Here is a 17,439-nt window from a genome sequence, read left to right as displayed (position 1 = left end):
TTTCAGCTTTTCTTATAACTTTTAAAATTACACTGTAGTGTGTGTGTGTGTGTGTGTGTACACCGCAGCATGCACGCAGAGGTCAGAAGACAACTGAGAGGATTCAGTTCTCTCCTTTCACCACTGGAGATCAAACTCAGGCTTAGCTGCAAGCTCTTTGGCCCCCTGAGCCATCTTGCCGTCCCCACACCGGCCTTTTTGAAGATGAGTGTAGTACACTCCCACCCTGCCCCTCGACAGACCCTACCTTGATGGCGGGGGGGGGGGGGGGGGCTGGCAAGAATAAGAAGGGGAAGTGGGTGAGAAGAAGAAGAAGAAGAAGAAGAAGAAGAAGAAGAAGAAGAAGAAGAAGAAGAAGAAGAAGAAGAAGAAGAAGAAGAAGAAAAAAAAAATGTGAACTTACGTTTCAGTACTGTGGAAACAGGAACATCAGGAAGAGGAGAGTCCAGGTGGAGGTGTTGGGTACCAGCGGAAGTGAAGATGCGAGAGGAAAAGGGTGTTAACAATGCCTGTCCCTCCCCCTCCCATCCCACCTAGAGCATCCTCAGCAGAGATCCTCCCCACAAGGGACATAGAAATATCACGCACTCCACGTGGCACAGGTGAGGCTATATATAGACACGCTGGAGCATCTGTGACCTGTCTGCTTTGAGGCACATTCCTCCATATGCCTGGAATCCCCTGGCCCAGTTTCCCTTGGGGATTTACGCTCCAGTGATCTAGAGGGCATCAGAAAAACATCTCTGCTCTTTTCTCTGTCCCCGACTCAGGGAGGAAAGCTTGGCTCTTAGCTTTTTATTTTGTTTTGTTTTATACCTATACACATGCATGACTCCTGCTGTCTCATGCTCTAGGGTAATGGGAGCAGTTTAAGAATCTGCTCAGGGGCCTGGAGAGGTGGCTCAGAGGTTACATGCACTGTCTATTCTTCCAAAGGTCCTGAGTTCAATTCCCAGCAACCACATGGTGGCTCACAATCATTTATAATGTGATCTGATGCCCTCTTCTGGCATGCAGATGTACATGCAGACAGAGCACTGTATAATAAATAAATCTTTAAAAAAAAAAAAAGAAAAAAGAAGAAGAAGAAGAAGGAAAGAAAGAAAGAAATCTGCTTAAATCCTGGGACTGCAGAACCTCAGGTAGCCCAGGCTAACATCACATTTGGTATGTAACTTAGGCTAGTCTTGAACTGCTAACCCTCCTGCCTCAGCCTCCAGAGTGCTGGGGTCATAGGCATGTACCACCATGCCTGTTTCCCTTCTATCTTGTTTCTCCTTCCAAGCATCTGGAAACACCCAAGTTACCCACAAGAAAGCAAAACCATTTTCTGCTAGGCAAGGTGACATACACCTTTAATCTTAGCTCTCAGAACGCCGAGGAAGGAGGATCAAGAATTTGAGGCCATCACTGACTATATATGGAGTTTGAGGCTAGCCTAGGTTACCTGAGACTCTTGCACCAAACAGCAAACACCAAAAGACATCAACAATAATAGAAAAAAATAACTTACTTTTTACTGGAGAGCGTATTGGAGGCAGAATCAAGGAGTCACCGTGGGAAAGAACAGGCAAAAGAGTAGAGTGAATATTAGTACCTTCTGTCCCTGATGCCTTCCGTTTTTCCCTCATAAAGTATTTTTAAAAGTGTTTGACAATTGTTCTTGTGTTCTGCTGAACTCACTTGCAGGGGATGCCAGGTCTGCCGAGGTCCCAAGCAGATAAAGCTACCAGTCTCCTAAGGTCTCAGCCTTGCCTCTTTCTGTGAGCATTAGCAAAAAATGTAACGAGCTATTTCTTGCGTATACCTGCAAAGGCAGGACATCCCTAATCAAAGTGGTCCAGTTACAGGCTTTTTGAGTACCAAAGTGATGCTCAGATAGTTTCAGTTTGATTTGGTTTTATTGTTTTTCTAAGTCTTATTTTACTTTTATTTATGTGTGTATGTCTGTGTGAGCACGTGCCGTGTGTGTGTGTGTGTGCGCGCCCTCGGAAGCCAGGTGGTGTTACAAGCAATTATAAACTGTTTTAAGTGGGTGGAAACCTAACAGGTCTGGGAAAGCAGAAAGTGTTCCTAACCACTGAGTCGGCTCTCCAGCCTCCATTTGTTTTTAGCTTTCGAGACAGGGACTTCTCGCTCTACAGATCAAAGGCTATCGGGCAACTTGTTTTGTTAGTTGAAACCCAGCCATAGCACCCCGCCTTTGTCTCCCAAGTGCTAAGATTACAAGCATGAGTTATTGGAGGTTGGTCTGGTTGCTGCCCAAATGAGCAGACTCGCATACCCCAAAATGTTTGTAACCTTGCCTGAGAACTTATTTCTGTCTGACCAATAAAAAGCCAGGAAACCCGGCCAGAGCAAATGGGATAGGCGTGGCTAAGGTTCCCCAGCTGGTCAGACAGAGAGGGTCTTAGGAAAGGAAGCTGTCAGAGACCTGAAGAGGATGGGGGTGTGGGTGGGGGGTGTGTGGTGGAAGGAGACAAGGAGAGCAGGAGGACGACGGCTGCTGTGGGTTAGATGGAAGAGAAGCACGTGGCCGGTGTGGACGGAGGATCGGCCCACATGAAGAGCATTAGCAAGTATTTGAGATTACGGATGGGAGGCAGTTTGATAGAAATTATTAGAAGCAGATGGCATGGGATCAGGGCAGGGTATGAGATACCTGCCCCATATGGGAGGTGGTTTAGCTGCCCTGCCCCAGGTGAAAAACCAAGGCGATTTTAAAATATAACAGTTGTCTGTGTTTTTGTTGATTGATAGCGAGTTAGAAAATACCTCTGTAATAATAATTAGCCTAATAATAAATATTTACTAGGCCCTTCTTTTTCTTCTTCCTCTTCTTCTTCTTCTTTTTAAAGATTTTATTTATTTAGTATACAGATCTCGTTATAGATGGTTGTGAGCCAACATGTGGTTGCTGGGGATTGAACTCATGGCCTTTGGAAGAGCAGTCAGTATTCCCAACCTCTGAGCCATCTCTCCAGCCGTCTTCTTCTTCTTTGTTTGAAAAAAAATTTTTTTTTAAAAATTTTAGCTGGAGTTACAGACAGTTGTGAGCTGCCATTTGGGTGCTGTAAATTGAACCCAAGTTCATTTGGAAGAACAGCCAGTGCTCTTAACCACTGAGCCATCTCTCCAGCCCCCTAGGCCCTACTTCAAAATGAACCATAGCAGTGAATCACTACACCCTGCTTTGGATCTGGATGGTCAGGGGAAAAGATGCCAAACCCGTGGAGTCTGTAAATGTTCACAATTTTGAAAATGTCTGAAATTGGAAATACTTCCAAACCTCTGTAGACTAGAGAAAAGTGGAGTTGGGCTCAGCCAATCAGAGACATCTGATACACTTGCATTGTACAATCAGGGCCTTTGCAGTGGGCTAGACCAAGCAAATCAAGGGAATCGCTGTGACCTGGTCACCATTCTCTCTGCTTGTCCCTTCATCCCCTGTGCTCCAGCCCACTACGCTGTCTGGGCAGTGTTCGCGAACTGCTTCTGGTTTTTCTCTGCCTAACTTGTGAATTACTAGTTCTAACAAACTTTTTTTTGTTGTGGTACTGGGGATTCAATATAAGGTCTATCTAATACATGCTAAGAGAGAACTCTACTGCTAAGCTACCCCCTAGTGCCTCACTGGGGGATTCTAGACAGGTGCTCTACCACTGAGCAACACCCCAGCCTCTCACTAGGGAATTCTAGGCAAATGCTCTACCACTGAACCACACCCTCTTTTTACTTTTTATTTTGGGGCCGAATGGAGTTCATGACTCTCCTGGGCAGTGGAGTAAGAACTCTTTTGAAAATAGAAAGTTAAAGGCCAGGCAGTAGCGGCATATGCCTTTAATCCCAGCACTTAGGAGGCTGGTGGACCTCTGTGAGTTCGAGGCCAGCCTGGTCTACTGGGTGAGTTCCAGGACAGCCAAGGCTACACAGAGAAACCCTGTCTCAAAAAACAAAAACAAACAAACAAAAAAGAAAAGGAAGAAAGCAAATAGGAAGTTTTTTTTTTAAGTGATTTTGGGATATAGTTCATCAATACAGCGTTTAGCTAGAATCCCCCAGTGAAGGCCTGGGGGTGTGATTCAGTGGTAGAGCACCTGCCCAGCAGATGCGAGGTTCTGAGTTCAATCCCCATAAATATGCAGTGGGAGAGGTGGGAGAGGGGAGGGGGGAGGGGAGTTGAGCTCCATAACCTTTCATAGTACTTACTTTCTTCTTCTGTCCCGTCTGGAAGGAAGAATACATGCAGCCACATTCAACAGGGATGCAGAGAGAAGGGTGGGATGGGAGGGGCGGGAAGGAGGGAGAAAGGGAGGGAGGGAGAGAGATCGATGAATAATTTTGCTACCAAATAAGCATCCCTGACTGGTCAGAGACAAGAGATGAGAATGCTATCAGAAAGCTGGCCAGCTCAACCCTCTCACTTCACAGGGCAAGACAGGGAGTTGAGTCTGCAACCATTCTTTCTCCTAACAAACATTTATGGAACATCTACTGTATCCTGGGCATAAGCAAGGTTTGGATGAGACAATATCTACCCCCAATGAACAATTTCTGTGGTTTTCAGGAGCTTGCAGATGAAGGGGACCAAAACCCTTGTGAAGTGGGACAGAGGTTGAGAGTAGCCTTCTGGTCGACCTGCATGGCATGGTGGAAACTTTATAAAGGGACGGTGGCTGCTGCCCTTGGGTGGTTACCAGGGGAGGTGTCTTGGAGGAGGATATGATGTTTTGTCTGAAACCTGAAAGATGAGAAGGGCTTAACTGAGTGGAAAAGATCTTGGAAGAGGAAGGGGAAAAAAATGATCCCAGACATGGGCAAGAGTGTGGATATGGTCCTACTTGAAAAGAATTTGGCTGTAAACAGGCTGAGAGACAAGATTATGGCTGGGTGATGCAAACACACGTAAGTAACCTTAAGTATCTTGGACTCCATTCTAAGAGCAAGGGAGCTGTTAGCCGAACAAGCCTGTGTTCAAATCTCGGTTCGTTCACCTCCTAGCTGTGGGACCCTCTTCCACCATTTCCTCATCATAAAAACAAACTCAGGGAGGCTCGGAGAGATGGCTCAGAGGTTAAGAGCACTGGTTTCTTTTGCCACAGACTTATATTCTGATTCCCAGCACCCACAGGGTAGCTCACACTTGTGTGACTTCAGCTCCAGGGAATCTGATGCCCTCTTCTGGGCCCTGTGGGCACTGCATGCACATGGGTCACAGCCATACATGCTGGCAAACACTCGCCCCCCCCCCACACATAAAATAAGAATAATTAAATTTTTAAAAATTTAAGAAAGAAAGAAAAAGAAACAATGAGCTTCAGGTTCAGTGAAGAGAGCCTGTCTCAAGAAAAAGAAAATAATGTGGGCAGTAATTGAAGAAGACACCCAGCATTGACCTCTGGCCTCCAAAAGTGCATGTATGGATACACCCATGCACACTAATGTGCACACCTGTGATCTCATGCATTCGTGCACATACAAAAAATGGAATTATGATTCCACTGTGTGCACACCTGTGATCTCTTGGCTCTGGAGAAAAGGCAGGTGGACCACAAGTTCAAGACTAGCTTACCCTACTCCTCTTTGGTTTTTCCAGACAGCATCTCTCTGTGTAGCCCTGGATGTGCTGGAACTCACTTTGTAGATGAGGGTGGCCCTCAGAGATCTGCCTCCCAAGTGCTGAGACTAAAGGTGAGCCCCACCACACCTGGCAAGATTTTGTCTCAAACAAACAAACAAACAAACAACAACAACAACAAAACACACCCCAATCACCCTTTACACAAGATTCCAGAATGAGAGATGCCACTTTTAAAACTGGAACTGTCCTGGGCAACAGGCAACACACAACACACACACACACACACACACACACACCACAAAAATATATAATAGCATGGCTCTCTTAGAGATGTCATGAGGAGGAGAAAAATCTAAAAATTCATTAGCTCATTTAAGGTGCTTAATAAATGTATTTATTGGTCTTTTGAGGCAGGATTTCAAATCCCAGCTTGCTTTGTGATGGTTTTGTATGGAGAAGAATTTCCTGGCATGTCTGCAAGGGATTTTCTAGGTAAGGTTAGTTGATGCTGCCCCACTTTAACCTCGGGCAGTATCGTCCCATGCGCCAGAGCCCCAGGATGAATGAGGAGTAAAGCCAGAAAGCAGAGCACCTGCAGCCACCAGGCTCTGCTTCCTGACTGTGATTGCGATGTGACCAGCCGGCCCGACTTTCTGACACCATGGGCTCTCCACCATGTTTCCCCCATGGACTGTAAACTGAATAAACCCTTCCTTTCCTAAACTCGGGGTATTCTGTCACAGCCATGAGAAGAGTAACAGATTCACTATGTAGCCCAGGCTGGCCTCAAACTTAAGACCCTCCTGTTTCAGCCTCCTAAGTGTCGGAGTCACAGATGTGAAATCCTGCAGCTAGCTCTCTTTCCACCATGTAGGTCCTGAGGATTGAACTCAGGTCATCATGCTTGGCAGCAGGTGACTTTGCCCAGTGAGTTATTTTACTGGCTAGTTGCTCAGCTTTTGTCAGTTGCTACTTTGTCCTTGATGACTCTGACCTTATCCACACTCAACTCCCAGTGGATAATACAGATGTTAAGAGAATGCTATTTTTTTTTTTGTGGGGGCGGAGAGTGTTGAGACAGGGTTTCTCTGTGTAGTCTAGACTCGCTTTGTAGACCAGGTTGGCCTCAAACTCACAGCAATCCACCTGCCTCTGCCTCCCTGAGTGCTGAGATTAATGTGTGCACCACTGTGCCCAGCTTTAAAAAAAAACTATTCTATTATAATGGTTCACACCAGCAGTTTTCAACCTGTGGGTAGAAAGTCCTTTCGGGGTCACATATCAGATATGCCGTATATCCGATGTCTACATAACATTCAAAACAGTAGCAAAATTAGAGTTATAAAATAGCAATGAAATAATTTTGTGGTTAGAAGGTCACCACAAGATGAGGAACTGTATTAGAGGTTGAAGCATTAGGAAGGTTGAGAACCACTGCCTTACATAAACATGTATATATATATATATATATGTGTGTATCTATATACGTACACACATAATCTAGCTATTAATGCCATGTACGGTTGATATTTGGGGTGGAGGGATGGAGAGATGGCTTGGTGGGCAGAAGGTCTTGCTGTGCAGGCATGAGGATCTAAGTTCAGATCCTTTTAACACATATATAAAAAGCTGGCTAAGGCCACCGATGCCTGTGATCCCATTGCTCTGGAGATGCAGTGACAGAAGGGTCTCAGGCACTTTGCTGACCTGAGCCAACCTACCAACAGTAAGTGAGCTCCAGGTTGGGTGAGAGACTTTGTCTCGTGGAAGTAAGACTGAAAGAAATAGAACAGGACACCAATGTTCTCCCCTGGCCTTTGCATGCATACACACGCACACACATGTACACACACACACACACACACACACACACACACACACACACACGCATGTGCACACACACACACACACACACACACTTGGGACACCAAGAAGGATCAGCAAGTCCGAAGATCTGGGTTCTATTCCTCAGACCCACATGGTGGAAAAGGGAACCAACTCCTTCCTGCAAGGTGTCATGTAACTTCCACATGCGTGCCTTGGTGCATGTGCCCCTTAAATATAAAAAACTTTTTTTTTTCTGGAGACAGGATTTCTTTGTGTGGCCCTGGCTGTCATGGAACACTCTCTGTAGACCAGGTTGGCCTCAAATTCAGAGATCCGCCTGCCTCTGCCTCCTGAGGGCTGGGATTAGAGGGGTGCACCACAATCACCCAGCATAAATGTTTTTTTTTTTTTTTTAAGCTTAAAACCAAAGAAACACAGCATGGAACTGGGTAACACATGAGACAGTCTGCAGCCTCACTATGTCTGCGTCACTCCTTGTTAGCTGAGGCCACAGATTCATACTTACCTTCCGGAGACAGTCTGCTCATTAACCCTGAGGGGGGAAACAAACAAACAAAAAAATGATGTCAACACACAACAAACACAACAGAAAGAAAATCCATAGTGTAGGGACTTTCCAAGTCCAACAGACTAGCCAACTCTGGGGGACGTGTGGCCTTAGGTGCTGAGGCCAAGGCCATTTACGATGGCAGGAGGGGGGGGGCCATAATAAGACTGTTAGTTCTTCTAATGGCTTTTGCCCCCAACAATAGGCAGTAAGTGTCCATTTCTTGGTGGCTTTTTGTCCCTAGCAACTCCCATTTTTCCTCAGACAAGATGGGTTTCTCTGGGTCTGTTACACTCCAAGAGGAAAGGAGGTTGGGACACATGCTTTGACCCCAGCCAGTCAATTCAGGTTTTCCTTCACTTGTGAACATAGACCGAGACTCAGTTCCTGCCACAGAAGAGACCTGTAGACAACTTCAGACCGATACAAAACAGGACATAGGGACACCCTAAAAGGATAGGTGGGATACCCTAAAACCCAAATAATACCCCAAATGTCCTTAGAGATGGTGGGATCCTCAGGGTTCCTTATCTTCCCAACAAATCTGTAACATTTGCCACTAAACTTTCATCATATGCCAAGTTGTTTTCCCATCTTTTCATTCTTCTTTAAAAAAAAAATATTTATTTGTATTTATTATATATACAGTGTTCTCTGCCTGCGTATGTGCCTATCTACCAGAAGAGGGCACCAGATCTCATTATGTGGATGCTGGGAATTGAACTCAGGACTTTTGGACAAGCAGCCAGTGCTGTTAACCTCTGAGCCATCTCTCCAGCCCCATCTTTTCATTCTTTAACTAATGGAGAAAAGGAACCCACCCATCAGGTCATAGCAACCTCACTTGGAGCAGAGGTTCTCAACCTGTGGGTTGTGACCCTACAGGGGTCAAATATATATATCGCCCATCAGACATTTACATTATAACTCATAACAGTATTAAAGTTACAGTTATGAAGTATCAATGAAATAATTTTATGGTTGGGGTGTCACCACAACATGCAGAGCTGTATTAAAGGGTCACAGCGTTAGAAATGTTGATTTGTTTTACTGGTTGTTGTTATATAGTGTTAAGTATTCTGTGTTTGAAAGTTTGAGAATAATATTCACATCTATATGATGCCTGTAAACACAACAGTACTTATAAATGAGTAAATAAAATTGTTTTAACTTTGTGCCATGAAAAAAAAAAAAAAGAAATGTTGAGAACCTCTGCTTTGGAGTTTCCTTAATAGTCTCAAGTCTTTGTCCCAGCTCAGTCACATAAGGCATCAGTTGTCTTCAGAGTGGTCTGAACACCAACCAAGTCACTAGGCACTTTTGTCATTGTGCGGACATAGAATGGACTTCCTCAAATTGAGATGCTTATGGCATCAGTATATAACATTAAGGTCTTCTGGAATGTATGCAGATAAGCACTAAATAATTATGTGACCCAACATATGGTTGCCATGTAGCACACGATCCCACTAGATTTCTGAAATGGTTCCATCATCATGCTAAAACTTACCAATTTTCTACGTATATGTGCATGCTCAGGTGTATGTAGATGCCTGTGTATGTGCACACTGAGGCCAAAGTTCAACCTACAATGTTGTCTCAGGAGCCATCTCTCTTGTGATTTTCTTCTCAAGATTTAATTTTTAATCTTTAATTATGTGTATGTGTGTATGTGCATGTGAATGCAGTACCTTCAGAGACCAGTAGAGGGTGGCAGATTCCTTGGGGCTGGAGTTATAAGCAGTTGTGGGCAATTGGGCATGACTGTTAAGAACTGAACTCTGATCCTCTGGAAGAGCAGTAGATGCTAACCACTGAGCCAACTCTCTATCTCCTGGCCTGTTCCTTTTTTTTTTTTAAGTGAGGAGTTGTTTGTGCCACAGTGCATGCATGGAGGGCTGAGAATAACTCAATGGCATTGGTTCTCTCCTTTTACCATGTGTGTCTCTGAGATGAAGTCAGACCAGCAAACAGCAAACACCTACCTCCTGACCCCTCTTGTCAGCCCCATTTAAAAATGTGCATGTAGCTATTACAAATAAGGCTCTAACAAGCATGGTTGAGCAAGTGTCCTTGTGGTAGGATGGAGCATCCTTTGGGTATAGTTTCAAGAGTAAGTGGCATATATGGCTATGTCTTGAGGTAGATTGATTCCCAATTTTCTGAGGAGCCACCATACTGCAGCCTTATTCATAATAGTTAGAAGTTGAAAACAACCCAGATGTCCCTCAACCAAAGAATGGATAAAGGAACTGTGGTACATTTACACAACGGAATATTATTCAGCTGTTAAAAAACAATGACGTCATGAAATTTGCAGGCAAATGAATGGAACAAGAAACTAACATCCTGAGTGAGGTAACCCAGACCCAGAAAGATAAACATGGATCTCCCTGAGAAGGGAAAATTAAAAAGAAAAAAAAAAAAAAAAGATTTTGCAGGTGGACTAGGGACAAGTGGGGACAAAAACTGAAGGGGTCAGGTTGGGTAAGGATGGGAGAGATGGAAGGAGAGAGTGCATTTGGGGGCATGGAATATAGAAACAGTGCTGTGGAAACCCTCTGAAATCCATGAGGGGGACCCCAGTGAAGTCTCCTAGTGATGAGAGATAAGGAGCCCCATTTTATCATCTTCTGTAACCAGACAAGGCTCCTACCCATGGGACTGGGGCGTCACAAAACCTTGGACCTACAATCCGTCTGCCTGCAAGATGCTCTGGAGCAATGATGGTACAGGACTTGTGTGAGTGGCCAATCCATGACTGGTCCAACTTATGGCCTATGCCATAAAAGATAGCCCATGCCTGACGCTGCCTGAAACTAGAGGCAGGACAGCCCAGAGACCTAGGATAGAACCAAACATGACTGGCAAAAAAAAAAAAAAAAGTCAATGAAATGATTCCTAATAATATTCTTCTATGCTCATAGATTGGTTCCTAGTCCAGTTGCCACCAGAGAGGCATCATCCAGCAACTTATAAGAGGCGGCGCAGAGACCTGCAGCCCAACAGTAGGCAGAGCCAAGGTAATTCCATAGAAGAGAGGGAGGAAGGATTGTAGGAACCACAGAGGTCAAAGGTACCAAAGAGCACAGCCCACAGAGTCAAATAAGCAGAGCTCTTAGAGACTGAGGAGACAAACACAGACATTGTATGGATTTGAGGTAGGTCTTCTGCATAGGCCTTATGGTTGTATAGCTGGGAGTTTTTCTTTTCTTTTCCTTTTTTCCTTTCTTTTTTCTTTTTTGGTGCTTGTTTTGGTTTTTTTGAGACAGGGTCTCTCTGTGTTAGCCTTGGCTGTCCTGGACTCGCTTTGTAGACCAGGTTGGCCTCGAACTCACAGCGATCCACCTGCCTCTGCCTCCCAAGTGCTGGGACTAAAGGCATGTGCCACCACATCCGGTTATAGCTTGGAGTTTTTGTGGGACCCTTAGCAGTGGGAGCAGAGGGTATCTCTGACTCCTTTGCATGCACTTGGGGCCCTTTTCCTCCTACTGGGTTGACACATCCAGCTGTGATATGAGGGTTTGGGTCCAGTTTTATTGTATCTTGTTAGGCCTGCGCTCGCTCGCTCTCTCTTTCTCTCTCTCTCTCTCTCTCTCTCTGAAGGGAAATGGAGGAGGAATTATCTGGGAGAGAGAGGAACTGGGAGAAGTGGAGGGAGGGGACACTCAGGTAGGATATAACATATGAGATAAAGATAAAAATTTCAAATATAGGCATGTGTTCCTGTGTGTGTGTGTGTATGTGTGTGTGTGTGTGTGTGTGTGTGTGTGTGTGTGTACACCATGGTGAGTGTGTGGAGGTCAGAAGACAACCTTGAGTGCAGTCTATAATTTTAATTTTTTTTTTTTGAGAGAGGGTCTCTTTAGCCTGTAGTCCTGGAACTCTATTTAGATGGGGGTGGCCTCTGTGGAGCAAATGAGCCATGAGATGTGGGACTGGGAGGAGCTAGCCTGGAGTAAGAGGGAGGTGAAGACATGTCCAAACTCTGAAAATCTCATCTTGAGACCAGAAGGATCTGGTCCCTTGAGGTAGTCATGTAGCCTGGTGACCAGGACAAGTCCAGCTAGCACCTGGAATCCCTGTCCATACAAATGAAGCATTCCCAGCACCTCAGCCCCAGCCAATGATGTGCACTCACCCCCAAAACTCCCTACCCATGTCCCCAAGGTTTATATAGCCCCTTATTCCCCCAAATAAAGAGATGTTTCATTGTAAACCATCTCAGAGAAGGGTTGCTTATTCCCCGGCACTCTCAGAGGACCAAGATCCTCCTAACCCAACAGCCCGGTTAGCCTTCGTTCCTTACAGCACTAGTGGGTAATAATAGTGTCTGGACGCTCTGAAGCCAGGACGGCAGGCCTCCAACTCTGCTTCCTGAGTGCTGGGATTAAAGGTACCCACCGCCACAGCTGCCTTCCAGCCACGCTAATTCTTGCTTGGAGTTTTCCATTGACCTTCCCAGCCCATGACACTGTCAATGGAACACACATACTTACCCACGATTCCTGAGGGCAACAGGACCAGGCGAGGTGACATGGAGGCCAAGATTACAGATAAAGCACGCAGCGTTGAGCGTTGAGTCGGATGGAGACAAAGCCACAATTAGAAAGCCAAAAACAAGATTAGACTCTGGGGGCGGGGTTGGGAACATATTGGAAAGCGGGCTGGGGATGATGACTCAGGTTCTATGAGATGCCCAACGTTCCCTTTGCAACGTTGGGGTAGGACTGAGGATGAACACACCGGAAGTTCCAGTCCACCGTCTTTATGATGTAAACAGAGCATGCTCAGAGATGTTCCTGGCAATCAATTTAAAGACACAAGCTGAGCATTGCCCAGAAGCATTTCTGTCTATCATGCTTGTGGTTCAAAATGGGCACGAGAGTGAGCCGGGTGCGCCAGTGGCGCACACCTTTAATCCCAGCACTCGAGGAGGCGTTGGCAGGTGGGTCTCTGTGAGTTCGAGGCCAGCCTGGTCTACAAAGCGAATCCAGGACATAGAGAAACCCAGATGGGCATGTACAGATGTGTCCTTGGCTGGCATCTTTAACTTTTTTTTTTAACATGACCATGGCACATCCCCAAAATGTGTCTTCCGTGGTCCCCTCCTTACATAGGACCTTCCTTCAACTAAGCATTCTGGGGACTGTACCTTCCAGTAAGTGCTTTTCTATTTGACTGTGTGGGCTCCTTTGTTGGAGAAGGGCACTGTTCTGGAAACAAATCACTACTTCTTTCCTTGCCTGCTGTGGATAATAACTCTTTCTTTATTCTTTTGTTTCTTGGCTGAGGTCGCTTTGACCTTATTCTCACCAAGATGCAAACCAGTTACATATGAACTAATGGGGGAAAAAAACACCCAACACTGTGTTTGGGGTGGGTGAGTGGGAAGAGTGGTGCTTGAATTCTATCAAAGGAGGTATTCTAGCTGTTGGCGTGCAGGCACTTCTGCTGGACTGCCCTAGGGGACCTACCAATCGCTTGCGTCATCACCTGCCACCCTCGCCAGGTGCGACAGGTGTGTGTGTGTGTGTGTGTGTGTGTGTGTGTTTGTGTGTGTGTGTGTGTGTGTGTGTGTGTGTGTATCCCGATAAAAGGACCGCTGTCCACTCCCAGCTCTCACTCTGTCCTGTGTTTTCTCCCCGGCCCCCACCCATTCTCCCTTTATGCCCCCTTAATCTTCCCTCATGGCTCGCTCGTTGCCTCTACCCATTTCCAGGTCCTCGTTCCTCTCTGTTCCCCCCTATAAATCTCCTTTATACCAGATCTGTTGCGGGGCATGATTTCTCAGGGACATACCTCAACATGGGCCCACCGTGGTACGCCCCACCCCCGACACGTTATATTTCATTACACTAGCTACTCAATTTCTCTTTTGTACCTTAGATTAGAAGCAGGGCTATGGACATGCTGACTGACAGTCAGATGATATTATTTCTGCAGGACAAAGGCAGCTAATAGGTGGACAGTCTTACCTTTCAGCACTGTAGGCACGCGAGCATCAGGAAGGATGGGCCGGGACCAATGGGGATGTTTGTCCAATCCCAGTTGAGAGGGAATACGGAATCAATTAAGTCATCCTTTGGGCATCGTCCCTAAGTGTACTCCAAGATCCCCAAAAAGGCTAAGAAACTAGAATGGGGAGCTTTGAAGATACATTTATTCCAGAAGAGAGAGATCCGGGGGAACCAGTCACCTGGGGAATCTAAACTCTCCCTGTTTCACCTGACCCAGAGAATAGCAGAGTATGGTCTCCATAACAACCAACTGTTACCTTCTGTTCTCCGCTAGAGGCCAGGATGCTTGCTTCTCAGTGAAGAAGAAAGCCTGTCAGCCCTGTAGCTCACCAGTGAATACACCGTCCACCCTGGCTGTACAGATAGAGTGGAGCTCCCAACTGGGCCAGTTACTGACATTAATATCAAGCTATAGTCACGGAAACCAACAAAGGTCCTTTCTTTCTCTCTTGCAAGCACCATTCCCACAGGATCTGAGAGGATGTCTGCCTTTGATGTCTACCCCATCCCCACCCCATGACCTTCAGACCTAGGATGTATGGCCGTGTCCGAGTTGGGTGCTCTCTGAGTCTGTTCCCACAGAGTGTGATGGTCAGGTGTTTGCCCCTCTCTATTGTCTCCCTGAGTTGAACCCTTATTTACGTAGAGAGGGATTGTGACTTACACTTGACTTGAAGAGGAGCCAACACCAGGAGCCAGAGAGTCAGCATGGAAAATAGAAAGAAAGAAGAGGGTAGGGTTAATAGGAATACTAACTACCTCAGTCTGCCCAGTATTGCTTGGTTCCTTCATGGCATGGTTACATGCCCACTGTTATGCACGGAGGGCCTTTTATGCAGTGGTAACACCGATTGCCAAAAGTGTCCAGAACCCTCTGGTGGTTTGAATAAGAATGGCCTATATTGGCTAAAAGATTTGAATACTGGATCAGTCACTAGGTAGTGGTTATTAGTAGGTGTGGCCTTGTTGGAGTAGGTGTGGCCTTGTTGGAGTGGGTGTGGCCTTGTTGGAGTGGGTGTGGCCTTGTTGGAGTGGGTGTGGCCTTGTTGGAGTAGGTGTGGCCCTGCTGGAGTAGGTGTGGCCTTGTTGGAATAGGTGTGGCCTTGTTGGAGTGGGTGTGGCCTTGTTGGAGTAGGTGTGGCCCTGTTGGAGTAGGTGTGGCCTTGTTGGGGTGGGTGTGGCCTTGTTGGAGTGGGTGTGGCCCTGTTGGAGTAGGTGTGGCCCTGTTGGAGTAGGTGTGGTCTTGTTGGAGTAGGTGTGGCCTTGTTGGAGTAGGTGTGGCCTTGTTGGAGTGGGTGTGGTCTTGTTGGAGTAGGTGTGGCCTTGTTGGAGTAGGTGTGGCCTTGTTGGAGTAGGTGTGGCCTTGTTGGAGGAAGTTTCAAATGCTCAAGTCAGGCCCAGTGTCCTGCTCTTCCTGCTGCCTGCTGATCAGAATGTAGAGCCCTCAGCTCCTTCTCCAGCACCATGTCTGCCTGCACGCTGCCATGCTTCCCGCCATGATGCCTGGGAGCTGCTTACTTTTAATAGCTATTTTATGATCCTCAAGCCAAGGTCTTATAGCAGATTGAAGTTCCATCCTTCCCCCCAGAATTCCTAGAGGGTTCTCTAGGCTCAGCAGAATCTAAGAGGAACCATCTATGAGAGTACAAACACAGGTTATCTACAGTTCTTACTTTTTTCTTCCACTGCGACTGAAGGGAAAAAGCATCATTTGTGTGGATTCCAGCAGGACCAGGAAGCAGGAGCAGGGAGAGAATTAGACACAAGACTCAAATCACTGCAGTCATCCAGACCACCACAATTGTCATGCCTTTGGAAGCTAGCTAACACACTCTGTTTGGTTTGTTTTGTTTGAGACAGGGTTTCTCTGTGTAGCCTTGACTCTCCTGGACTCGCTTTGTAGACCAGGCTGGCCTTGAACTCACAGCGGTCTGCCTGCCTCTGCCTCCTGAGTGCTAAAGGCGTGCACTACCACCGCCTGGCACACACTCAGCTTTTAAAAAAGATTTATTTATTATGTATACAGTGCACATTAGGTCACATTATAGATGGTTGTGAGCCATCATGTGGTTGCTGGGAATTGAACTCAGGACCTCTGGAAGAGCAGTCAGTGCTCTTAACCTCCAAGCCATCTCTCCTACCCCCCACACACTCAGTTTTTAATTAAAGTTCCACAGGTGCATTCATCTGCTCACCCATGTACGTACTCATCTGTCTTCACCTGTCTGTCTATCACGCATCTGCTTATCTGTCCAGCTATATATTTATCAATTATACTATACGCCAGACAAAACAGGTGGTCGTCTGCCAATCATGAAAATCACAAGATGGAGCTATGCCCTCCTTCCCATGGTTCTAGTCCCAACGTTGAGTACAAACTAAAACTTGAACGCATTGGAGATCTAATGGGGGGGGGGGGGAGAGAACAGTGCAGTTTCATGGCAAGACTCAGGTCATCCCAGGGTAAACTCTGGCATCTTCACACCGTAAAGGACTGGCATCTATCTCACTGGCCACAGGGCCGATGACTCCTAGCACTGCACAAATGAGAGCTCCGCAACGACACAAAACATTCTGGGGGATTCTGTGACGACTGAGGAGCAGATGAGGGCAAGGGGCTGGCTGACCCAGGTACTCTTTCTCTCAGGCAGCTGAGAAAGAGTATGCCCATCTCTGTGGAAGAGCCACGAGGGTCTTCAGAGCAGGCCCATCCACACAAAATTGACGAAGACACCATTGCCTCCAAGGACAAATCCCCCAACTTGGGACTAACGTAGACACAAATACCTCCAAGAGAAAGTCCACCAACAAAACATTTCACGAAGCCACGGGTATCTCAACCCAGGACACACGCAGCCATCTCCAGAAGGGAAAAGAGGATGGGCCGTCTACACCCAAAGCAAGGAAGCCTGTGGTAGACCTCACAATTGCTTATTGAATCCAGCCTCAATGCCCTCCCCACCCTAGGGTGTCATAGAGAAAGATAAGAGGAATGCATGGAAGCCCTACCTTCACGAGGCATGCAGGCCTCTGTCAGGCCCAGGAAAAGGAGGACCACCAGGGACCTCTTCAGAAATGGCTCCAGTCTGCACATAGCGGGGCCCGGACGGGGTGTCTGGTGTTCTTCTTTGAGGTTCAACAGGCGTCTGGTCACTCACTGTTCTCCTGGGCACTCAAGGTAGAGTTCACTGCCCACATATGCCCTCCTGGAGGCACCCATCTGGTGAGACCATTGCCCACGCCACCAGCTGCTGCTGGCCTGGTAACTGTTCCTTCCCACTGGTGCCTGCTATTTAAAAAAAAAAAAATTCTGTGATACATATTATTATCACTTGCTTGTTTTTCAGTGACTCAGATACAACATCTTGTTTGTTGACATCCATAGCTAACAGTGATGGTTGCATTTTAATTTTTATGGTTATTTTTAAACAGTTTTTAAATCT

The 17,439-nt window shown here is 46.5% G+C and overlaps 1 protein-coding gene across 1 annotated transcript in view; it reads right to left on the bottom strand.

Annotated features, from left to right (window-relative positions):
• Nucleotides 1–17,090, bottom strand: part of Eddm13 (epididymal protein 13) — a 30,045-nt gene extending 12,955 nt beyond the window's left edge. Inside the window, exons 1-7 of the mRNA XM_051162358.1 lie at nt 17,006–17,090; nt 15,670–15,687; nt 13,887–13,893; nt 12,256–12,272; nt 7,935–7,961; nt 4,690–4,741; nt 4,186–4,232 (exon numbers count right to left, since the gene is read on the bottom strand). Of these exons, the coding sequence (XP_051018315.1) occupies nt 4,186–4,232; nt 4,690–4,741; nt 7,935–7,961; nt 12,256–12,272; nt 13,887–13,893; nt 15,670–15,687; nt 17,006–17,090 (253 nt within the window). The remainder of the gene's footprint in view (nt 1–4,185; nt 4,233–4,689; nt 4,742–7,934; nt 7,962–12,255; nt 12,273–13,886; nt 13,894–15,669; nt 15,688–17,005) is intronic.
• Nucleotides 17,091–17,439: the final 349 nt, after the last annotated feature.

Source organism: Acomys russatus, chromosome 19 (genome assembly GCF_903995435.1).
Source record: "Acomys russatus chromosome 19, mAcoRus1.1, whole genome shotgun sequence".
NCBI lineage: Eukaryota > Metazoa > Chordata > Mammalia > Rodentia > Muridae > Acomys > Acomys russatus.
The sequence above is the reverse complement of the archived record's forward strand: the minus strand, read 5'-3'. Positions and strand labels throughout refer to the sequence as shown.